Source organism: Aplysia californica, unplaced genomic scaffold (assembly GCF_000002075.1).
Source record: "Aplysia californica isolate F4 #8 unplaced genomic scaffold, AplCal3.0 scaffold00248, whole genome shotgun sequence".
NCBI lineage: Eukaryota > Metazoa > Mollusca > Gastropoda > Aplysiida > Aplysiidae > Aplysia > Aplysia californica.
Window position 1 is genome coordinate 712017 of NW_004797518.1, and position 25272 is coordinate 737288.

At 38.3% G+C, this 25272-nt stretch overlaps 2 protein-coding genes across 2 annotated transcripts in view; one reads left to right on the forward strand and one right to left on the reverse strand.

Annotated features, from left to right (window-relative positions):
* Window positions 1-25272, forward strand: part of LOC101856270 (ribosomal oxygenase 1) — a gene marked incomplete in the record, with an annotated part of 38127 nt that overhangs the window by 3055 nt on the left and 9800 nt on the right. The window contains 15 exon segments of the mRNA XM_013083675.2: window positions 4588-4689; window positions 5275-5442; window positions 5924-6107; window positions 6672-6988; window positions 9342-9451; window positions 9888-9987; window positions 10368-10481; window positions 11145-11251; window positions 12068-12175; window positions 12620-12654; window positions 13308-13402; window positions 14717-14797; window positions 15763-15867; window positions 16223-16364; window positions 18773-18896. Coding sequence (XP_012939129.1) covers window positions 4645-4689; window positions 5275-5442; window positions 5924-6107; window positions 6672-6988; window positions 9342-9451; window positions 9888-9987; window positions 10368-10481; window positions 11145-11251; window positions 12068-12175; window positions 12620-12654; window positions 13308-13402; window positions 14717-14797; window positions 15763-15867; window positions 16223-16364; window positions 18773-18896 — 1835 coding nt within the window.
* The window catches only part of LOC101854725 (protein usf), a 7004-nt gene continuing 2843 nt past the window's right edge, over window positions 21112-25272 (reverse strand). Inside the window, exons 2-4 of the mRNA XM_005100467.3 lie at window positions 24775-24891; window positions 23258-23445; window positions 21112-21586 (exon numbers count right to left, since the gene is read on the reverse strand). Coding sequence (XP_005100524.1) covers window positions 21190-21586; window positions 23258-23445; window positions 24775-24882 — 693 coding nt within the window. The 5' untranslated portion in view covers window positions 24883-24891 and the 3' untranslated portion in view covers window positions 21112-21189. The remainder of the gene's footprint in view (window positions 21587-23257; window positions 23446-24774; window positions 24892-25272) is intronic.

Genomic DNA, 25272 nt, shown 5'->3' on the forward strand with positions numbered 1-25272 from the left:
ATGGTCTTTCATTTATCACTTGACTATAATTAGACCAGAGTGTTATTTTAGACAATTCTAGTCAATGAAACTTGACATAATTGATAGTATTTTGGTCACTTATTGTTCGTTCATGACTATTTTGACACAAAAAAAGTAATTAAAATTTTTTCAAAAATTTATAAAGATTTTTTAACTGTCAATTCTATGTAGTTTGAAAGTTGTTTGCTATATCTCAAAATATAACCTCAGCCTAGCTGAAGAAAGGAACTTTGAGTATTCATAAATTTATGTCATCATTGTTCTGTTATGAACGAACTTTTTGCTATTTCCGTCATTCAAGTCAGAATTACACCAAGACCATTGCATATACAGCGTTGGCAGTTACTGAGCCTGAAAGAGCAATCATTACTAATCATTAGGCTATATATATAATTATATGGATGATTAAAGAATTATTACATAAAGTTGATTTTGGACCTCATTTGTCACACCCAGGTATCTCACCTTGTGGCAAATGCTCATTAACTGATGTCAAAATATAGATATAAATGTCCGAGCGGCTCCATGATATAAAAACAATAATCCAGTACCTGCTTTACAACAACAGCGGATAACTTGTCAAAGAAAGATGAAGGAAGGGGGGTGGGTGGAAAGAGTTTGAGTCTCCTTTAACACTTTGCCATCATATTTTGTGGAAAATCCAAAGAAACTGAGTGGTAAACATCGCCAATAGGCGAGATAAGGTGGTAAAGCGTTAATAGATCTGTATCCGGTTTAATCTATCATAGTAGACTCCGCCTGAGATCCCATCGTTTATGATCCCTGTTCACTTAAGATTCCGTTGTTTAAAGAAAGAAAAGTGGGTGGTTGGCGGGTGCTCTGGTGTGGTTTGCTTCTTCTTTCCTATCTAACATCTATCTTCCTTATCTCCCCTTCTTCTTTTTTATATTTGTTACTCTCTTGTAAAACCTCCAACATACCTGCCAACCCTACAAAAAAAATCTGTATATTACCGACTTTTTGGTCAAACTGCCGATCCACCGATTTCGAGAGATAAGCCACCGACAAGCGCCCCACATGTCTTCTTTATTGCTGTAAAATTTAAGATCTTTGTGTGTAGTAGGCTAGGTGTATATTACCACGCATCCATTGAAAAAACACCAGAGCTGGGAACTAGATCATGGACCCAACTCGCGAGTTGCCGGCATCGCCGGCATGCAAGAGGCGCGTGATCGCTAGGCGGCATGTGATTGACTGCCTAAAACCAGAGAGTTTTGCAGTAATACAATTTTAAAACTGCTAAAACTAAACAGGTTATCTATGACGTCTTTGCAGGTTTTCCCGATACTGCTATGCTAAGGTGTAGAGTGGTGATCGATCGGCCACGGTTAAGCAATGTCGAGCAATTCAACATATTTTCATGCAAATTTTATATTAGTCTTAAAGATCCAAAGATAGACTTTGAAAAGTAATAGAATAGCAGAACTAGATTCTGCACTAAAAACCACACGAAGATGCCAAGTTTCATTCATATACTTCAACTCATTACTGACTTAAGAACAGTTTTTCCTCAAAATACATCGAGAAACGTCCCATTTTTTGGCAATATTTTCATATGAAAGTCCCCCAAAATTTTGAAACAAAAAATCCCAATAACTTTTATTATTTAAGAATGGATTTTTAAAATTCAAAAACCACAGTTCTTAGTTAGAATTTACTCTTCTTTCATTTAAGCTGGATAAAAATTGAATTTTTCGTTGTAATTGCTAATTTTTGTTTTTTGCTCGTTGTCATTTTCTACATTTGTTTGAAGTCACAAACACACTTATGTATGTGTGGGTCAAAATATTAATAAGGGTCCCCAATTAAGTATGCAGCAAGTGGTAATATTATATATAGCCTACTACAGATTTTTTAGGTCAACTACAGATTTTTTAGGTCAACTACAGATTTTTAAAATTTGTGTCAACTACAGATTTTGGCCCAGGCAATGTTGGCAGGTATGCTCTAATCTTCTGGCGCTCATATGACCTTATAATGCTGTTGCGAGCGCTGTAAAACCTTTACTAAAATTAAAAACTAAAAAGAAAAAACAACAACTCCCAACCCCCTAAAAACGACAAGTTTTAGCACTGAAAAGTCACACCAAAGATCCCACTCTGGAGTCTGAAGTGCCCACATTTTAGATCATGTTTTACTGAACAGAAAAAAAACCCTCCATGGCCGTGGATCATCCACACTCACGAAGGCCTACCATCACATCTCCGCTGTAAATTTTTTCGAGTGGTACAATATTCACCTCAGGCACAGGGGCCTTACAATGAAAGGATCACACCCATGTGTAAACTTTTCGATGCCGTTGATTTCTCTGCACATCGAACTACAGCAAGGTGTGATTCGGTAGGCTGGGCCAACACGGCTGCATTAGATGGGATAACATCCAACTGCGATTTCATCGGTGCTTTTGTTTCCCTGACCATCTATCAGGTGTGCATCCGAATTTGCTGGACAGATTTTGCGCCTGTTCTCTGGGACTGTCCGATCTCCTTTGTGTAATGTTGAGCCAGCCTTTCGATCATTCTTCGAATTTGAATTGGTGTGTTTACAAAACAATGATGAGTTACGACCTGAATATGAGCAGTGATTTCGGTCAGAGATGAAGGAAAGCAATAAATACTTGACAGATAAAGGGGGGGAGCAATAGTACATGAGATAACGCTTATTATTATTAATAGGCTAAGGAACCCAAAGACACAAGCCCTTACAATTAAGTCTAGTATTTGCGCACCGATACATTTGTAAATTTTTATCCCATTTTAAATGACAAAGGATACATACTGTAATTGTAATTAATTACCTTTTCAATAGTTAAAACCTTTAGTGGAGGGGGGTGCACCACAAAAAGGAAACTAAATTACTGTGCTCACTAATTCATAGACAAAGGCATCAGTTAAAGCTGTTTTTGACTCTCTTTTACTCTATAATGTTCTTGTATGAAGGCTTTGGCTATCTTAAGTGAATGCTTCTAGACCTAAGACAACATATAATATAGAAATGTCAAAGTCGGGGCGAATTCGCGCTGTGGTTTCAGCGGGGTGCGGGTATCCTAGAGTACTGCTTATTTATAGCACTTCTCTTTGTGGTACTTCGAAAAGTCATTACATCAACATATGCGGGAAATGATGAAGCATTTGCTAGTGTAAAAAATTTTTCCATTAGCTTCAAAGACGGCCAAGTTCTTATTGTGGAAAGGGGATTGGTTGATGCAAACCCAAGTTTTGCCGAACGACAGTCGAAATTTTGGACCCTGTCATTTTCGGAAGGTCCTGCAGGGTTGAAAAAATTACCAGAACTCCACCAAATTTCTCAACCTATGAGAAGCAAGGTCAAAGGACACCTCTGACCGTGTCAAAATTGAGTGATAAATAGTGGAAATATCGAGTCATGACTTTGCAGGTACTTTTTCCAACAACTACTCGTTCTTTCTGCATTTGGATTGCTCACAGGAACGCGCAGGTAAAATGCAGATTGCATAATACTATTGATGCCTTATGAATCAAAGAAAAAAATGCCTTTTCAGAACGTGAAAGTTAACGCATTTCAATTTTTTCACCCAGTCACAACGCCCCGAGGAATGATCGGCTGGGCGAGGGAATTCTTTGTGACGCGAAAGATGCGATGTCATGGGCTCAATAAAGCATGCCCATTCATTGGCCGCTATTTTTGAGTTCCACAAATAGCTAGGAAAACTCCCCTGAACAAACGAAAGAGACATACAATTATTACAATGCCTACAACGTTACTATTGAGGCAAAAATGCACGTTTGCTTAAAAATTTTAGATCTTTTATATGGATTTTACAGCTTCTTTGTCTTCTTTTTCCTCCTATAGACCAGATCTTCTGGTAATGTTGAGAGCCAGAGTTGGGTTTGTATTAATTATTGACACCACTGCCACTATTTTTAATGACTAATAATAAAGAGCGGACAGTTCACTATTATGCTTTTATGTATTGGGCAAGAACATGAATTCATATAATTTCAAGAAAAAGGGGGTTGTAAATTTCTCCATTACAAAAATGCTTGAGTTTACTTCACACTGTGCTTTTAATTCATAAAATTAATTTTACGCATGCACATAACTCGTTCTTATTCTTAAATATTAATCTGTTGATCAATGGTATGATATACTTATGACAAACTTCAAGTTTTTCTTTTGTAATGGTACTGTAAAGTCTTTGCCAAACAAAAGTGTAGTATATGCCTCCTCCTGGCTGCAACTCAATTTTTTTTTTTTATTTTGTCCCGTTCTCTACATGAATTATATATCATCCCCTGGCCTCAGTTTCACTTGGGCCTTACTGATAGTAGTGGCACTGACAACAGATATTTTGAAATCAAATGGTCTTTTTCCTACAGTTGCCAGGAATAATGTTGCCATTGGACTAATAAAAACACAAAATCCTGACTTTTCAATTCAATTATTCCATGCTAAAAGAATTTGTGTTAGATTGTTTTATGGGCTTCAGAATGTTTTTCACTTGCTTCCAGTGTGTTTTACATAAACATTGTAATCATTTTTATACTTTTCCCTTTCCCTTTTCAGAACCTAATGAGGTGCTTATATTATAACTAACCGATACATACCACAGCTGTTTGCACAATGAAGAAAGTATCAGCCTTTTCTGTTTTCAATGCCAAAAGAAAGGTGAGTCTGAAAAATAATTTTTAACTTTCGTTTCAACTATAGCACCTTGTAGTTTAACATTTAGTTTGATTAAAAGAAAAGCTAATATATCCATTCATTACTTTTCAATTTTGTCTTTTTTTCATGCCTTGTTGATGTTGAATACTTCATTAAATTAGATTGTTGTCATCAAACTATAGCCTGTCTGGATTTTTTCAACATTTTCTTTTTTCATGCATATAATTATGGTGTTTCTGGATTTTTTCCACTTTCCATTTTGTTGACCTATTTACACATTAAAAAAAATTAGTTTTGATAATACTGCTAACGTAGTAGTGCAATCTGAAGCTTCAATATCTTTCAATTGTCACAAGTATTCTCAAAGTAAATTTTTGTTGCATGTGTACCTTAAAAGCCGAAGGTGGTAATTTTTAACTCGAGTATCATTATAGTGAGTGTTAAACGTTTTGTAGCTTATTCATGCACTGTTCACATTAATAAATTTTTGTGTCTTTTCTCCATCATTTGCCAGTTACCATACGGCATCATTGCTGTTTTGAGAGCTTCTTCATGTCCTTTTTTCAACTTCTTTTCATGCTCAAACAGGTTAAAGATGAACCATTTATTCAGAGAAGGCCCCCCTCTGGCCTTGAGGAAAAGCAGGCATTGCCTCTGCAGCGTGCTCAAAGTTCTCAGTCCATGGAGAGAAGTGGAAAGAAAGACAAACTAGACAAAGAAACCACTGGAAGTGGGTCAAGGGGAAAGAGAATTTTGGTAAAAGCACACTTTTCATGAATATCTTAACTTTGAACTGAAGCCTCAAATATGAACACAGACTTAAAAAATATCTTAATACATCATTGGCATCGCCAAAAAGGGTAACTCCATTTGACTGTACTGTATGTGATGAGTAATAGGAAATTGGAATTATTTATTTCTATTGCTACAGCGATGAAATTCTTCATTATCATTTTCTTTCAGAGAGGGATGATGATTGGGAAATTGAGATGCTCTGACAGTTCTTCTAGTTTTGAGTGTATTGTGTACAACGTCTCAAATTAAATAGTATGCTATGCTTTTAGAGTGTACCTCGTCATATGACTCAGGCATATGTCTGATTTTGTACCTTACACTGTTGAACAGGTCCTCAAGTGTGGTCAGAGTAATATCTTTTTTAACAGATGTACTGTGCACACTCTCTGTACTTTTCATTTTTGAGTATTTGACGGTTGCTTTACTTTTTGTTTCTAAACAGAATGCTTTGAGAGCCAGCAGCATCAGGGAGAGTATTCGTTTCTCTGGCAAAAAGAGTCGCCCCTCATCTCTGACACTGATTGACAGCAGTAGCCCTTTCAATGGTTATGACGACAGACTTTCTCTTGAAGGGGTGAAAAATGGCAGTGGGGACAAAGTGAAAGGGAAGAAGAGAATTTTGGAAGGTAAGTTACATTTAATTACTGATTTACACATGCTGTGGATGCAGAATTTCTTTTTCTTTTTTGAAAATATTGTGGATGCTGGTTAGTCCAAAATCAGGATACATTCTTTGCATCCCAAAACACCTAGTTTAGTTTTTGAGTGAGGTAGGCATGGTGAGTTGTTGGTTTGTCATGTTTTCCACAAATATTCTCACATCCTTTGGCTCATGTTTGCTTGCAAATGGAAATAAAAGTTTGAAGTCACATACACACTTTATGCAAATTAGAGACATCTTGGCAGCTGAAATTAGATGAAGAATAAACTTGTTACCACTGAATGCCTGGATAAAATAGTAAATCATTACCTTCACAAAACTGAAGAAATGCTATATACTTTTGAAAAAATCTGTCCTCCTTAATGGCATGTAGTTACTCAAAACATTAGAGACACTATGTTGTAGTATGGAAATAATAGATCTTAGTAAAAACCAGTTGTGCTATGGCGGAATTCTAGCTATTAAACATCACATATGACACAGTGCTTAAACTTGTTTACAGTGAATGTTTATTTTCAATGACCTGCAGCAGCTGGCCAGAGTCCCAAACTGGACTCAACACCTGTCACCAGGAAAAGTCCCAGAGGGCAACGGATCTTGAAAGAAGACACACCACAGCTGAGACAGCGATCTGCCCAGACATCAACCACTTCTCTCAAACAGAAAATGCCTTCACCAAAAATACCTGCCTTGAATTTTAATTCGGTCTCGCCAGAAGCAGAAAGCAGTTCAAAAAGTAATGGAGTCGACAGAACCAAGCTGAAAAAAAGGAAATCAAATGAGATGTCAGAATCGGAGGGCTCAAGGAAGAAGAGACGAACTGAAAAAGGCTCGAAGACGCTAAGGGTATGCATGAATTTAATGTTTATTAGAATGTGACCTGAATTTTTTTTTCTCATATTTTGTTTTAATTGTTTCCTGCTTCTGGTTAAATGAGCCGTTTTAAGTGCAAAAATAAATTTTCAGTTTCAGTAAGTTTGACTGCTCTTGCCACACAGACAGGTCAAAAAGTACCGCAGATTAGAGTTGTTACTAGAGCAGAGATGCCAACCAGTACGATTTAACGTATTTTAGTAAGATTTTTTGCCGAAAATACGCGAATACGACTTTCCATGAAAAAAATATGCATTCTGGAATGCGAAAAGTACGAGATTCAGCTTAGGCGAGTAATCCTTATTATCTCAAGTCTCATCTTTTGTCAAAATAGTTTCAGTATCGCAGAACTGGAATATTTGAAAACCAAGTCCGATAAGGTCAGTAAGTTTAATTTTGCCGGTCGCGACTGTGATATTATATTCGTTCAGCTTTTCCCCGTCCGAGAGTACATTTCACTTTTAGGCGGCAGGCAGAAGTGTATGTGACACCGAGGCTGGATCGGGAAAATCAAGATATACTTTCGCTTTCGTTACCACCCAGAAGTTTGCAAGCGGTAGTCTGATAATGCAACATTAGTGACATGCAGGTTGTGTAGTATAAACGCTGAGTCGCCGTGCAAATAAAATTTAATCAATACTCTGACTCGTCTCTGTGCTGTCACTTGTGTAAAAATAAAAGAAAATACAAGCGTCGTCCGATTTTTAGATTGTCTGGCTCGCCATCGTGACCGGTCAGTGACCCTGCGCGCATTCGCATCATAAAAATACGGCATCGTGTGAGCAAAGACTGTCTTTGGTGGGAGTGATGGCGTGGCGAAGTATAGGACTACGGAATAGGGGAGGGGATTATTGATTTTTTTTTTAAAGATACAGTGGGGGGTGTGAATGCAACACCGGAGGACAAAAACTTTCAGCAATTTCAGTATTTTGATTAGAGCTCTCTGTAAAGCATGCGGGGGTGCAGGCCGTGTGTGGAATCGGGACCTTTCATACTTTGCAAGTCTGTGTTATTGAAATAAAGTGTTCACGTTTCCTTGGATGGGTGATAGTAAATTATACCTACAGTGTATGTTGTAGCTTTCTGTTCAAGACTGGCAGATTTTCAGTGTCACTGCATCTTGCCCTCCCGCAGTTGTTACAACTCTCACACTGCGTGGGTCTACTTTAGCCATTCAAGTTATTGCTGTTCTCTGAGTTTGAGCAATAATTTTAGCCTGTCAGTTCATAACATGAATCTTGACACCCAGACTGGTTCTTGATAGTCGAAATTCTTGTTCTAGGCCCTTCCGAACGCTCAAAGCAGGATTAATTTTTTATATAATAATGAGACGAAAATATTATAATAGACTGAAATACTTAAGTCAAACAAGACCCCAGTACAACACTGAACACTAACATGTTGACTGGGTATGTATATTGTACGCGTGTGTGCTCCCTTTTTCGAGCTGGTGAGCTAGTAATTTTTTTTCAGGAAATATTGCTGGACACCCTGAACATTTTACTTTAACTGGTTGGTCGGTCAGTCGTGGGGAATACACATTTTCCCCTGAAAATACACATTTTCATATTTCCCAATACTCATTTCGGTTTTCTGTGGTTGGCATCTCTGCTAGAGTTTAACAACATAAGAAAAGAAAGAGGAGAGATAGGGACGATAGATGTTTGATGGGAAAGAAGGAGCAATTGTCTCTCAGAAGAGCAAGGGATATTATTTGGTTCCATTTAGTATGGGTTCATTTTTTTTCATAATGAGAATACCCTTTATCACTGAATCACATGTTCTCACAATACGTACTTGATAAAGAGTTTTCCTTCTGGTCTGGTTTGCTGGAAAAAATTGCAGCAACCTTTTACTATGATTCTAAGTCTGAGGAAAACATCTGTCTGGTGAGTTTTTGATGTTGCATCATGATAAGCAGAAATTTGGGCTATTTGTAAACAATACTCGGAGGGTTAAAACAGCTGTTTATTATGACAAAATTCACAAATTATTTTAGATTATTTTTGTGTTATGAAAAACTTGTCTGTTATATTTTCTGTCGTCAACACTTTACTGTCCGATCCACACTATAATGTTAGTGTTGTGTCAGTTTCGTCTTTTTCATATTCTTAAAAGCCAATGAAATATACATGTGTATAGAAACAATACTGGTATGGGGACCCTTCCTCATTACTGAACATTTTAGTCTGTTCTTTTGTGTGTGTCTTATTTCACCACTTAAGAAAGAAGGCTGAGAAAAAGAAAGAAATGCCAAAGCATGTGTAATTCTATTGCTATTAAAAAATGTTTTTGAAGAGTAAATGTTTGTTTTTCTTTCTCACAGACATGGCGCAACGGCGGCACAGAATATCCATACATGTATGACAGTACTCTAGAAGCAGCAAAGTTGTTTGAATGCATCATCCACCCTGTAAAGACAGACAGATTTTTCACGTAAGAAGTGGTTTGATGACCTAAGGTTTGGTCAGTTTTTTCTGCCGTACCCAAATTGTTTTGATTGGAGCTAAGCACTTGTTTCTAGATGGTCTCTAGTGACATTTATAAGGCCAAGAGGTATAGCTTATGACCTCCTCTAAAAAAAGAAACAAATTCACATTGAAGCAAGGCATGAAAAGTGTGAATTCTTATTGGAGTCCTGTCTTAGACCATTGCATTTTGGACATTTGTTTAATCTTTATTTCCTGGTAAATTTATGTTGGCCTTCTTCAACTAAATGAAAACTTTGATAAAAACAAACTTTAACTAATTTACAACTTGTGCACTGCATCTTCTGTAGTATGTCAAAAGTTTTCAGACCATATATCCAAATGGCTATGGTACTTTCCAGAGCTATGGAATTATTTGTAGTTCTATTTTGGTGTATTTTTAGAGAACTGTGGGAGAAAAAACCCTTGCTTGTTAAGCGCCACACCCCAGACTACAATAAGGGATGGTTCTCCACGGCTGAGTTTGACAAAATCCTTCGCCAGGTATGCCTTTATTTGAATCTACAGGTTTTTATTATCTTTGCTGAACAACATTCTCTCCTTCATTGAAGCAACAGTTTTCAAAAGTTGCTGGGTTTTAGATAAAATATTTTGCTGATGCTGAGATGGTTACACAGATTATGTTTGTAAAAAAATATTAATGAGTACTTTAATCATTTTTGAGATGATCTGTATAGAGTCAGTTTTTTTTTGTTTGTTTGTTATTGCTATCCTGTTTTGCCTTTTGAAAAAGACATAAGTTTTGTACTCCTTTATGAATTACTTTGAAAACTAAAATTTCTGGTAACCGATTGATAGCAAAATTGTTATGCTTTCAATTTCTTACAACTTCAAATTAAATTTTTTGTTGTTGGATGCACCAGGAAAATATACAGTGGGGTGTGAATTTGGATGCAACATCATTTGTGAATGACAAGAGGGATACACATAACTTGAGTGGCAGAGCTCATGCGCCAGTTGTGTGGGACATGTACCAGGTAAACATAAGTAGAAGATTTATGGATTTCAGTTAATTCTTTAAGTGTTTTAGTTGTTCTTTCACTGATGAAAGTTGTGGGGCTTAAAAAAAGAGATGACAATTAAATTTTTCTCGCGAGATTTTTGATTTTTTTGGTAAACAGGTTGTTGTTTTTTTTCAATCGGCTCATACCTAATATTGATAGTTAATAAAAACGTACACTTGTTGGTCATGACTTTGCATTTGTCTTGGGAAAAAAACCAAGAAATCCTGAAAGAAATCAGAACTTTTCTCTACATAATGAGTACTTTCTATGTCATGGTGTGTTAAGTTAGGTTTGTTGTATGTGCATTTGGACAGCCTTTGTCAGTGAGAAGCGAACATTTTTCACCTAGTCATGTAAAGTATTCTGAGTGACCTACTGAATTATTTCTCAGGCTTTTTTGCTTTGAAAGTACTGGGTTTTTTTCAAATGGTATGTTATTAGAGTGATTTATTTTATCTAGCATTTGATTTATATGTTACAATTTGTTTTGTAGACTAATATTTCTCAGACAATATTGCTTACCAATGGATAAAATGATCTGGAAAATAATTAAAAGACTTTTTGAATTGTCAACAAAATGATGTTCGTAGGGATCCCATTGAACACAATAATTATGTGTGGTGAAATTCGTTTCAGGCTGGCTGCTCCATGAGACTGCTCAACCCTCAGACGTACAGCAGGAATGTGTGGAAAGTGCTTTCTGTTTTGCAAGAATATTTTGGCTGTTGTGTCGGGGCCAACATGTAAGTTGAAAACAAGTTTAGTATTTTCATTGCTTTTTCCCATTGCCAATTACTTACTGGTTTATATTTGGCTACTTTTGATATTTTGTCTTCTGTGATGCAAAAACCTGTGTGTAAAATATTTTTCTACTTATTTTCACTTTTTTTTTTATAGATGTACTCTTGATGTGGAAATAGTAGTTTAGGAGTTGTTGTTTCAAAGAACAAAGGAGTCTTTTTAAAAATTTATAAGTACAGTATTTTGTTTTGATTGATCGTTGTTGCTGCAAGTTGTTTTTAGGAAGTTTTTTTCCCCCCTTGCCACTGCTTTATGAATGAGATGGATCTATTTTTAAAGCTGTGAAGTCTGTGTTTACTTTTTCCCACTTTTATTGTTTGTGTGTCAGGCTTACGCTGTATATGCGTGAGGCAGTTTTCTTTTGTCAACATCTGTTACTGCCACTTTATTGGTTCTTTTCCTCTGACCAAACTTGGTTTCAGACATTCTTGAAGATGTCCTTAAAATTAGTTTTGTGCCTGAAAGTAATAACTATTAAAGCTACAAGAGACCCAATAATCTGAGAAAAAAAATTACGCAAAAAGTTGAAGAAAAATCTCTACACAAGATATTTCCATTTGACATTCTGTGGAAAGACCCTTCTCCGACACACTCGTGTACATAGACTTTGTGTTGAAAGAAGGTCTTTACCTGAAGCATCAAATGTAATTGTCTTGTTTTGAGGATTTTCCGAAAACTTTTTGGTTGATTATTTTTTCTTTAATTAAATTCCTGGAATCATGTACAAATATAAATGTTGAAGTGGCTACCCTCCACAGCTACCTCACACCACCAGGCACTCAGGGTTTTGCTCCACATTATGATGACATTGAAGCTTTTATCATCCAGCTGGAAGGGAAGAAACACTGGAAGCTGTATAATCCAAGGCAGGTCTAGTACTCTTGCATTTGGAATTTATAATTCTCTCTTCTTGGTACAAATGTACTGTTTGCCTTTATGCTCAAGTTAAAAGAATCAAGTGCTTATACTGAGGTTTCCAATTTTGAAAAATATTTTTATCTCTGCACTGATGCTTTAAAAAAAAAAAATGAACATGGATAGTTTAATTTACTGAAAGACTAATGTTGGGGACATATTTTTCATTTTATTCATGATAAAGGAATCCATGATTATAATTTTAACTTCATTTTTCAACCTGGTACATGACTCGAGATAAAGGGTTAAAGTGTTTAGTTATGGAGGCATTTACTGTGCAGATACTTTTTTTTTTTTTTTTAGTTTTCAAAGGCAGCCATTAGCTATGCAGTTGTACTTTTTCATATATTTTAATTAATTAAAAAAATATTTTTTTTCACATTCCGTTCCAACAGAACTGATGAGGAAGTTCTTCCACAGTACTCTAGTGGTAAGTATAGCTTCATATTTAACTTGGCATTATTTGTTATGTGCAATTTTTAGTGCTCTGTTGTTTAGTTGGCAAGAATAAAAACTTAAAGCTTACTTGTCTTCATCTTTCTACTAGAAAATATGGCATTGTCACTCTATTTTTAGTTCAGGAGACGTATGAACTCTCATTAAATGCATTTATCATTTTATCCCCAAAGCTCACTCACTACCATTGGAGGAAATTTTGACCTCTACAGAATAGCTCTGAGTTGTGCTGACCAAGTGACATTTATCATTTTGAGATGTATAACTTTTGTAGTACTTCCAGTCCGTTCACTAGTAATCGGTTGAGTCACTTCATGTAATTTCACTGCCACGTTTAGAATGATGGCTCAAACAGAGGCTGTGTGTATGAGGAATGACACTGCAACTCTGACTTCTAAATGAAGCAACTCCCCCCCACAAAAAATCAGCTATGATGCTATCCTGATACATAATTAGACTGACCCTTTGAACCTTCATTTTTCATAATTTTTTAATGTATTGCCGTGAACTGTCACTGGTACATGTGATATTTAAAAATTCTCCTAGAAATCAATATTTCTTCCCATTTAAACAAAAAATTAGATTCTTTTAGTACATTTGGAAGGTTTTTTTTGTACTCTTTCACAGAAAATTTTTCTCAGTCAGAAGTTGGTGAGCCCATTCTTGATGTTACTCTTGAAGCAGGAGATTTGCTTTACTTCCCTCGAGGCACAATTCATCAGGTATTGGTGGTCTTTTTTTTTTTTAGTGAAAGATGTATTAATGGTAGACTGAGATGAAATTAGTTCAACTCAGATGTCCTCAGCTGCCCTTGCCTCTTAACTTGATACAAGATCATAGCTGCCAACCAATACGTAAAAAACATATTTGATACATTTTTGAGGACTGAGGGCGGAAATCAGTTTTTATGTCAGAAAATACTTTTTTTTCTTTTTTCTAGTGTTTTCTCCTTATGAACTCGTAGATACTGAAAAAACCCCTCCAAAAACCATGAACTTTCAAGACCAGATTTATTCAATGAAAAATGCTTAGAATGAAACCCATAAGCCAACTGGAGTTGCGTCAATTTATATAGAAGAGATCTGTACTAAACTTTTCTAACACTATTGTTGGAGGTCTGTTTTGAATACCTTGAATAAATTTATAAATTTAATTTAGAAAGGTGCATTTGGAGGGGGCGGGGGTCATTGCTCACCATCTTGATGGGTAGAGTTTGTTGAAAAGTTGGCAGCTATGCAAGTTTATATCTTTTAGCTGAAATTTTAATCGCTGACATTTTGTGTTGTCTTGGTCTTAGTTTGGCAGTTACTTCCTATAACCAGATTTCTAGAAGTCTAACCTGGTCAAGGTGTGTGTCAGCTTTGTTGTGTGTATGTATAACATAAAGATTTGTTTGTGATTCTATGTGAATATTTGCTGGTCGCTATAGTGAGGTGTGCTCCTCCTCCTTTTAAGCGGTGCTATTGTTTCTAGTCTACTTCCTTGCCAAATACGGTTTTTGTTGTGCTGACTCACCATGAAAATGGCTCATTAATGATATTGTGGCGTGGTTTGTGAAGTTAAAACAAATTTTTTTTCTATTCTGAGCAGTGCAGTGATCAAATTTTATTTAATCGCTCTAGTGCTCCTCTTATTTATAAATAGCCTGCTTTTTTAAAACCGGCGTTTGTAATGTAGTGTTTTTAAAACCGGCGTTTGTGATGTAGTGTTTTTAAAACCGGCGTTTGTGATGTAGTGTTTTTAAAACCGGCGTTTGTGATGTAGTGGTTAGGGGCTTCACCCTCACATGCAGAATTTCTGAGTTCAATTCCCAAAAGGGGAAGATTTTTATTGAGTATTTCAGTCTTTCTGCTGGGATGTTGTATCCCTCGCGGACCGGGTTGGCCGTGACAGGCGAGTTCAAAAGACTGTCTCGTTAATGATCGAAATTATGTTGATCACGTCGTAAAAACACCTATATTAAATTTTTAAAACTAACCTCTTTTGATGTGCTTTAATGCATAATTAATCATGTTTGTATTTTTTTTTGTCCGTAGGGAAATGCTACTGACGAACATTCTTTACATATCACAGTCTCCTGCTACCAGATGAACTCTTGGGGTGATCTGTTGAAAAAGGTACCTTGTGTATATCTCAAATTTTTCTTTCAAAACAGAGAAGGTGAATTATAAGAGGAATTGCTTTGTTACTTTGACCTTTTCCATGTGATGTCATGAATCAGTAAAGGAACGGGATAAGTTTCCCATTTGGTATTTAAAGTAGCTTTCATGTCTGATTTTTTGTTTTATATTTGCTGTTACTGTGATTTATGTAGGTCGTTGTAGGTCTTGCTGTTCTGATATTAACTGAGTTGTTTTTATCCTCTGTTGATCTGAGAGGGGTAAGTTTTAGCATCTAGATTTGGAGAAGTTATGATATATGGGATTGGTCTCATAAGATGTACGCAATAGGCTAGGTTAAGCATGAAATGACTCAAATTAGAGGCGCGATCAGTTGTCTCTTGGAATAGCGTAAATAAGGTTCGTTGCAGGAGTAAAATGCTCAAGGCCACATCAGCAATGTCTGCTCATCCTGCAAGCGACTTACTTAGTTGAATCTGAGTTTTTCTCATTTATGTGTTCGTTGAATCTGAGTTATTTTGTTGATTTTAATGTGGAAACAAAGGGGGGGGGGGGGGGGGGGGGTGTGTGGGGGGGATTAGTTTCCATTTGGTGAATGCAAGTTTCTGCTGAATTCGAGTACATTGTATCCAAGTTTCACTGTACCTGAATCAACAAACAGTTTTGATGGAATCTTGCTGAGTGGTTGGAGTATCATGAACACCTTTTCACTATCCAAGTTCAGAATAGCTTCACTATGGCTTTGACTCTGAGGGTTGTCTGCTATTCAGATCAGCATGATACCAGCTGAGTCAGTGGTAATCAAAATCTATGTTTTAGACTCTAATTGATTATACCATTGGAATATTTTGTGTTAAAAAACAATTTTCCGAAAATATGCATGATTCATTCTATTGTTGCTATTGATTTGTTGAATTTCCGATGGCAAAGATGTAAAATTCTCATTTGTCTGCCTTTTTCAGCTACTGCCTGCAGCTATTGATCTGGCTGTTTCAGAGAATGTGGAGTTTAGAACAGGCTTGCCTCGAGATTACCTGAATTATATGGGCATTGTCCATTCTGAGAAGGTACTAATGATTGATAAGGTTTTGATAAGTTGTATCACAAAAAGTTCAAGAATCTAATCTCCCTCTGTCTGAAGTGTGAGACTATCGGACTATCTCTTTTGCTGTCTAGACAAATAATTAATTGTTATTGTTCAAGTTTATCAACTCTGCCTCAGGTGTAAGTTTTTGTGTGCAGAAAAAGAGTTGAATGAATATTCTTTAGTCACTCTGTGTTGTACACGCTTTTGCTTTTTACTTAATTCTTCACGAGTCAGCTTCAGCGGGACGATAAGAAAATGAAAATCAAAGTTTGCCATGTGTGTTAATTGTAATAATAGGAAATAGAAAGTCTGAATTTGTTTATTTTCCCCTCCAGGATCTTCCAGAGAGACAGGGGTTCATGGACAAGGTTCAGTCGTTGATTAGGACCATGATGGAGACTTTGCCTCTGGACTCGGCATGTGATCAGATGGGAAGACGACTTATGCACGATGCGATGCCTCCTGTCCTGTCAGAAGGTGATTAAGGTGTTAATGCTGCGTTGATCAATGGAGGCTTTACTTTTTAGTGCTGAAAGTTTGCTACGAAGTTGGATAGATAGAAAACTCAGTAGGTGGGGGGGGGGGCTTTGGTGTGGTTTGCTCCTTTTGATATCAGACGTCTATTGTCCTTATCGCCCCTCCTTCTTTGCTTTGTATGTTTCCCTCTTAGTCTCTTGTGACACCTCTAATCTATGGCACTCGTATGACCTATTTGTGTTGCAAGTGCCATAGAACTCGTATTAAAACTAAAACTTAGAAAAATTAGGTTTCACTTCTGTTTTTAAGTTATACAGTGGTGCTCGGCTATAACAGCATCACCAGGACTGATGTGATGTCCCTGTAACGGCTGAACCCTGTTATTGCCGGGGATCAAGGTTACATACACCGTAACCTGTAACTAATGATTAACAAATGGGATCTCGCTTTTATTACATGGATTACCTACTACCAATTTTATCAGTTACTATTGCTACTTTTTGGCCACTTAAATTTTCGTTCTTCTCATCTTTATCTTGTCATTTCTTGTACAGTGGAGTCCGCTTAAAGTGAACTCTTTGGGACCAGAAGAAAGTGTTCACCTTATCCGAGGTTCAGTTTTACCATTTTGGTAGGGTGGAGGCTTAGAAACTGTAGCTACACGCTGTAGTGGGTGGGATTGGGGGACAACACAGTGTGCGAGCCTAGACTAGAGCTCTTTCTTTCTGATTGCCGTCGCCAATGCCGAGCTGGGATTGTCTTTTATTTTCACAGCATGGCGACAGTGACATGATCGGTCCGTTCTCTGCTTTCACTCGTCTCATTTTGGGTGTTCACTTCATTCTATTTCCCCATGAAACCGGTTTATTTTATCCACTATTTTTTAACTTAAACAAGTAGCGTTTCAATCGGAACCACAGAATATCGTTCAATTTAACCGATTGTTCAATAGAGGTGGGCGATTCCTGTTTTTTTCAGTAACCATAGATTCCCGAATATTAAAGGCTAGGAATTGTAGGAATCGGCTCCGAACCCAATTACTTTCTTTATAGCCAGTGATGTGATTTCTTCCAGTGGCTCTATGATTTCTTCCAGTGGTTTCGACCCATAGTCAGTATTATGATTGTATATGCAGCGACTAGCAGTTAGCCCGACCCCTGCAATGACCTCCGGCGAGTAGCAATTAGTCCGACCCTTGCAAATACTCCCAGCGAGTAACGATTAGTCCGACAACTGCAATTATTTCCGGCCAGTAGCAATTAGTCCGACCCCAGCAATTATTTCCGCCGAATCGCGATACCTATGACTACTTCCGGCGAGTAGCAATTAGTCCGACCCCAGCAATTATTTCCGCCGAGTCGTGATACCTACGACTACTTCCGGCGAGTAACGATTAGTCCGATCCCTGCAATTACTTCCGCCGAGTAGCGACACCCATGACTACTTCCGGCGAGTAACGAGTAGTTCGACCCCAGCAATTACATTCGGCGAGTAACGAGTAGTTCGATCCCTTTGATTACTTGGGGTGGGAGGGCGCTACCCCAGGCACTGCCCCACCCAATCTCTACAGTATGAAGTCAGAGACCAACACTGACCTACACCGAGAAATGAGAGTTCATAATATAGAGCTTCGTGGGCAGACGTTACAGTTTTAGATTTTGAATTGAAAGAAAAGGGAATATAATTTAAAAACAACAACATGAATGAGAAAAAGGCGAAAGCAACGAATAAGTTTTGACACTGTATACTAGATCGATATAATCTTTGACAATGACTTTGCATCCCGACTACTCTTTCTTAAGTCTTCAAGATTCAGGATAACCTCGATTTCAGAACATAGCAAAGCACCAACGTTTTTTTTCTTTCGAAAAATACATTCTTTGAAGAAAAAATAAGATAAAAATAGAGTAATTGAGAATCGTTAGTTTATGAAAAAGGGATCTGTTCTTTTTCTCAGAGGCAATAATCGCTGGAATCGATTCTTGGCCCACCACTATTGTTCAAATAAAGCGTGATCACTTTGGCCTGACTCCACTGTATGTTATTTTCTTGGAAGTTGACCATACATAATTGGGCTCAGTTTTTACTTTCATTCAACCCTTTCAACGAGAGTTGGATACCAATACTTGTGCTGAGATAGGTTTTGTTTATTAAGTGTCTCTGTCTGTCTGCTTGGATATCGTGTCACCCTCAGCTTGGGTTAGTCCTGATGGGCTGGATCTGAGCAGCCGACCCCCCTAAACGATCGAAATAGAGTTCACTTGGGCATAAAGCATCTGCAATTACATATTATTACTACTGTGCTACAAGTACTGCTGCCTCTGGTGCATCTCCTTCACCATTTCTTGTGTGTCTAGTGAGTGTCCGTCTTGTTTACTCTCTCTCTCTCTCTAAACTTAATTTCACAGCTGAGAAAAGCTGCAGCGTCCACAGTGCCGGTGAGAGGTGGGATGTGGGCTTCAACAGAGTGGTGGGCGTGTCCGAACTGACACCCACGACCCTAGTAAAGCTGATCAGGAGAGGGGCTTTGAGGTGAGTTTTGCTTTAAATCTTATGGCACAGTTCATAGGTGCCTTGAAAAGTGTGTCGCATCATTAGAAGGTTTTAGCGTTTGGAAAACTTTGATTGTTTTGGACTTTTAGTCTCCTGTATGAAGATGACAGTCTTAGTCTTTCCCATTTTTTTGTGTAGACGGTCTCAACTTTTCTAGCTGCTTTCAATCCAGTAAACAGTAAAAGTAAAGTGTATTGTATTGTATGGTGTTGAGACTGGTACAAAGCAGGTGGTTGGAGGGTGCTATTTCTCTTCTTTTGGAGGGTGCTATTTCTCTTCTTTCTCTCTGTTGTTTTTGCTTTATTTTTTCCTACATTATATGACCATGATTATGTGAATGTGCTTCTCTTTACCCAAACTAACTCATACAAATAAAAGAAGTTGAGTTCCTAGGGCATGTTTTTACTAATACACAGAACAAGTTTTCTTGAAACCAGGGGAAACCTTCATTAACCCACAACTTTGAGAAACAGTTTTGCTTTTGATTTTTCCATTGAATATGGAAAGTTTGACAAAATGTTCTGTTTCAAGAACTCTAAGGCCCCAGCTAGACTGGATGGGCCAAGCTGTCCTGTGTTGTGCTGTACCGAATTGTTTGTTGTGAGGCGAGTTTATTCCGGTATATACTGTTCCTGGGCCTCACGGCTTGATGGTCTCCTGATGCAACAAACACAGATCGGTACTTCTTATGTGGAAATGACCACTGTTCATGCTTGCATCCGTCTCCACTTTATAGAGTTTAACACTTTGCAGTCACATGGCGCACTAATGTGCCGGTGAAAGTAAATTAGTTACCAGTCGTGAAGTGAACTTTCGCAGAGATGAACAACTTGTGTTTCGCGCGCTCATATGACCTTAGCAGTTGCGAGCGCCGTAAAACCTTATACTACTTAGTACTTAGTACTTAGAAAATTATCCGTTCCGATCACCCGGTACAGTTGTCCGCCAGGCCCAAGAAGTTGGTTGCAGTCGCTCTCCTGGCTGGGTGACCATATGGGGTATTTTGTACAGCTGGCTGTGTGACTGCAAAGCGTTAACAATGAACCCTATTGTGTTATGGCTGTGGAAAAAGAGGTGGGAGAGGAAAAGCAATCGACACAGAAGAACATTAATGGGTACATTTACCTTTTTTTAATGTAAGTGTTTAATGCCCCCATCGACACAATTTAGATCTGTCAGGAGACGGGGTTCTGACCCTGCCTGTCAGGGCCAACACAAGCTGAGAGGAATACAACATCCCAGCAGAAAGTCCAAGATACTCAATAAACATTAGCCCCATTGAGGAATTGAACTTGGGTTTTCTGCATACAACATTGAACCGCTTATCCGCTATGTTGCAGATGCCGGTATATTTACTTTGACATGAAATTGGAGAACATTACACTATTTTTGAAAATGTTCAGAATGATGACGAAAAATTCTTCAATCACACAAGAATGATGCTCCCATCATAAGAATGATGCTCCCATCATTCAAAGTGCTTCGTTCCCTTGTAGAGGATAATAGGATTCATCACCCTTCATAAAACTATGATGTCACTGTATCTTTTGCCACTTTTTGAGAACAAATAGGATCTTTCTTTGACACATTTAATAAGTGCAATATTAGTGTCTTAATCATCAAAATCTTTGGAGGTAAAAAAATATGGTTTGAGTTTGATCATCACTCATTCTGATTTCTTGTGTTGAACATATAAAAAATATAATTACTCTTTGAACCAAGGTCAAGAGAGACAACAATAAAATGTTTTTTAAAGGAGAACACAATAATAGGAATCTGACTAACTGCTGGGGAAAAAAATGTTCATTTTCACTCTACACGCATTGCCATTGTTTGCTACATCATAAGACGTTGACCTACATCTCACTTGCACACCTACCATGTGCAAGACAAATTACTGACTGTGTTAACTAACGCTGCCTCTATTCTGATAGTAATTCGATAATTACTATTTCCATCAAGGCACCATGGTACAGCTTGACTTGTCCTGTCTAATCCCCCACTAACGTGCTGACAGCTGCTGGGTGTGAATTTTTAGTCATTGTTGGAAAGTTCCTCCTCTACCTGTAAAAGGATTTATTGTATCGTTAGCAGGCTGTAAAACTTCAGACACTTAATTGACTGGTTAGCTAATTTGTTTTTATCAAAGGTAGGTTGAAGTCAGTAGCATAGGTTTCAATGAACAGGCTTTTAAAAGAAATTTACTTTATCTTCTGGGATACAGAAAAAATAAAGAGTGTCGAACAAAGTCACTGTTCTCGCTTCACTCTGTTCAACTGAGATATTTCTCAAAGAATTGGAACATACGGGAAAAACTGGTCTCATACGCCTGCTTGTCAAAAGTTGGAGACGTCTTGTTTGTGAATGCGTGTTGGGCATTGTAGGTGTAGAACTCCAACTCTGCCCCGCTTGCTTCGAGATCTGCCTTCAGTTTCTCATAATCAGCCGGTGAAGAGAACCCGACCTTGTCATCCAGTTCACCAAAGTGGCATTGAATGGGCACCTTGATTTTAGCGGGGTCAAACGCGAACACGTCCTTCTTGGGAATGCCGTAGAATGGGGCGGCCGCGTCGATGCTGCCGTAATTTGCAACTGTTGCTATGGTCACAGCTCCGCCCAGGCAGAAGCCGGTCACTCCCACTTTCTTGACTCCTTGAGACTTGAGGTATCTGTGTAGATCCAAAGAGTATGATTAGTCTTTTCAAAGCATGAATTTGGGTCAAAGTCATTCTCAATATCTCAAAGTCAGACCAGGACTGAAGTTCAAACCTGCTATATTATAAATGTGAGTCCTGCAGCCTATCACCAAGATCATTGATAGTATCCTCTAGTGCTCACCAGAAAAGGAAAATTGTTCACATAAAAATATAAATATTAGATTTCCTTTGACAGTGTCTTTTGGCTGCACCTCAATATGGAAATAGGCCATAACATACATACGTTTGTGTTAAGGGCTTGTGGGGCACCTGAGGTCTATTTTGGCTATTACAAGGCCTAGAGTGCCCATATTTGCTGTGGGACATCGTGTGTTATTGGGGATTTGAAATCAATAGTTCAAAGACTATATTGTGAATCGGTTGCCATGGAAACGGCGGCCATATTGGATTTTGTATACCTTTTCTAATCCCATTTTATTCCCTTATTTATTAACTGATTCACTTTTAATTTGGCATGTCAACAGTAAATATGTAGCTCTTAAATTTGGCTTGCTTTGATATATGTTTTAGTTTTTATTTTATGACACTTACAATTCGGCTGTTGTAAAAAAAAGTGGGAAAAAAAGGAAAATTCATTCTTCCTAAGCCCATAAATCAAAAACTGATCCGTTAATCAAAAATTCAACAAGCCAAAATTAAGAACTAGGTGTTGTTGGTATCCTGTGAAAGTTACATTGTAATTGAAAAAGAAATAGAGCAGAAAAACGGGATGATGTGTGAAAAAATAGAATTGTGAGAAAACAGCCAATAAAGGTAAGAACAGGCTGGAAAACATGTGCTTTCGCAGAACATGGGGAAAAAACTTAGCTTTAGGGTGTAGCAAGGCTTACATACGTTTCTGGATATTGTTCAGTAAATGTCCAAGTACTATAATATGCAATAACTCCAATTTGCATAATTTGACCCCAAAACTCGATTTCTAGGTGCCCGACCAGCCCCTAAGGGTACATACAGTCAGCTACTTCCGAGGCCCAGGAGGGGACAGCAGAGACATAAGAAGAGTGGGTAGTTTATGAGAGTGCTCGCTCTAGTGTGGTTTGCGCCTTCTCTCCTGTCGAATATCTACAGTCCTTATTTCTCCTACTTGTCTGTGTGTTACTCTCTAGTAACAACTCGAATCTTCAGCACTTATATGTCAATATGACCTCTTTGTATTGCAAGGGCTGTAAAATTCTTACTGAAACTAAACGTTGAAAGAAGAAGAAGAAGAAGAGGAGGAGGAGGAGGAGGAAAAAGGAGAAGAAGAAGAGGAGGAGGAGGAGAAAAAAGGAGAAGAATAAGAAGAAGAGGAGGAGAAAAAAGGAGAAGAATAAGAAGAAGAGGAGGAGAAAAAGGAGAAGAATAAGAAGAAGAGGAGGAGAAAAAAGGAGAAGAATAAGAAGAGGAGGAGGAGAAAAAAGGAGAAGAATAAGAAGAGGAGGAGGAGAAAAAAGGAGAAGAATAGGAAGAGGAGGAGGAGAAAAAAGGAGAAGAATAAAAAGAAGAGGAGGAAAAAGGTGAAGAAAAGAAGAAGAAGAAGAGGGGGAAAAGGGACAAGAAGAAGCCTTGGAAGAAGAAGAGGAAGTTAAAGAAGAAGAAGCTGGCTTGACAAAAACAGCCACAACGAGAGGTACTGGTACCCACCGGGCACAGGCGTCGATGTCCTGAATGGCTCCGGCCCAGTCGAGGTCAGCGGCGTAATGGGCCGCCTGCTCCCGGTCCTTGGTCACTTTCCCGCGGTACAGGTCTGGCACCAGGGTGGCGGCCGACTTGAGCCCCTTTGAGACCTCCAGGCCCACGTCCTGAATGTGCTGGTTCATGCCCCACCATTCCTAAAAAGATCACAGCTGTAAGTGTTTTACGCCCCCATTGATCCCTTTCGTTCCTAAAAAATATAATGTGGGTGGTTGGCAGGTGCTCTAGTGTGGTTTGTTCCTTCTTTCCTATCAAACATCTATCGTCCTTATCTTCCCTTCTTCTTTTTTATATTTGTTACTCTCTTGTAACACCTCTAATCTTCTGGCGCTCATATGACCTTATGCAGTTGCGAGCGCCGTAGAACCTTTACTAAAACTAAACCCCCAAAAAAAATAATATAGTGGAGTCAAATAAAATCCAAATCTGCGGGACTTGAGCCCCTGTGAGATCCCCGGGCCCACGTCCTGAATGTCCTGGTTCATGTCCCACCATTCCTAAAAAATAATACAATTGTAAGTGGGGTTTTTTTTTTTTACGTCGCCACAGACCCCTTCATTCGTAAAAATATATATAATGGAGTCCGATAAAATCGAAATCTGCAGGACTTTCGAACTTTCATCAGTTTAGCCTGGTTTTCAGTTTAGATTGGTTGCTCAAATAGAAGAAGAAAAGATCGGGGATTTTATTATTTTTTTTAAGGTTTACTGTTTTGTATTTTTAGGTTAACCGAGTTGGGTTTAAGCGTATTCCACTGTAATTGCAAGTGTTTTAATTTTCCGCTTGTAATGACTGAGTTAAGTTCAGATAGTTCAGGGGTGGGCTGCTTTTGACATGCCTGTCCTGTCAAGGACAAACTGGGCTTAGTGGGATACTGCACCCTCTCACCATTCCTGATAGCATGGAGTAGTTGTAGTTCATGTATTAGCGATATTGAAAGGGCCGATGCTTATCTACGTTGTCTGCCTGTTTAATATTCTGACGGTTGTTGCAAGAGGTGTTTAAGTTATAAACAATTTCACACTTTTTATAATATGTTTCGGATGGTATTGTCTTCTTCTTTTCTTTCCCTTTGTTGTTTCTGTTTGTCTGTCTAACTTTCCCCGGCACTGAATGACCATTATAGTGTTGATGTACCTCTCTTTACTCAAACAAACAAAGTGGGTGGTTGGCGGGTGCTCTGGTGTGGTTTGCTCCTTCTTTCCTATAAAAAGTCTATTGTCTTTATCTCTTTGTTACTCTCTTGTTACACCTCTAATCTTCGGCACTTATATGACCTTATTGTGTTGCAAGTGCCGTAAAACTCTTATTACTAAAACCAAACAACAACAACAAATCTTACAGTGTTGCAAGGAGTATTAATCCAATTCAGTTTTGCACTCCCCCCCCCCAAAAAAAAAAAAAAAAAAAAAAAAAAAAATCTTCGTTGCGTTGAAAGGGACGTAAACCCCTCGACCCAAACTCACCTGTATGACAATGACGGCGGCCGGGCTTGTGTTGAGGTCTCCGAAGACTACAGCGGGACATGGGCCCTGAGGGTTGGGTGACGGCACCTCTACCTTTACGCCTGCCATCTGGGGGGTCTGCAGAGAATTAATAGTGGGTCTTTTTTTCCTTACGGTTTTATTGTCTCTTCCTCCTCCTCCTTGGCCTCCTTTTTCTCTTCCTCGCCATCTTTTTCCTCCTCCCCTTCCTCTCCACCTCGACCCCTTCCTCCTCCTCTTTCTCCTCTCCTCTCCTCTCCTCCTCCTCTTCCCCCTCTCTGTGTCCCACCTCGTCGTCCTCACTCTCTCTGTCCCCCACCTCCCCTCTCCACCTCCTCCTCCTCCTCACGTCTTGTTCTTCTTTTTCTCCTACCCCCCTCCTCCTCACTCTTCTTCTTAATAATAATAATAATAATAGATAGCATTTGTATAGCGCATATCCCCACTCAACAGCAGGCTCTATGCGCTTTACACTATATT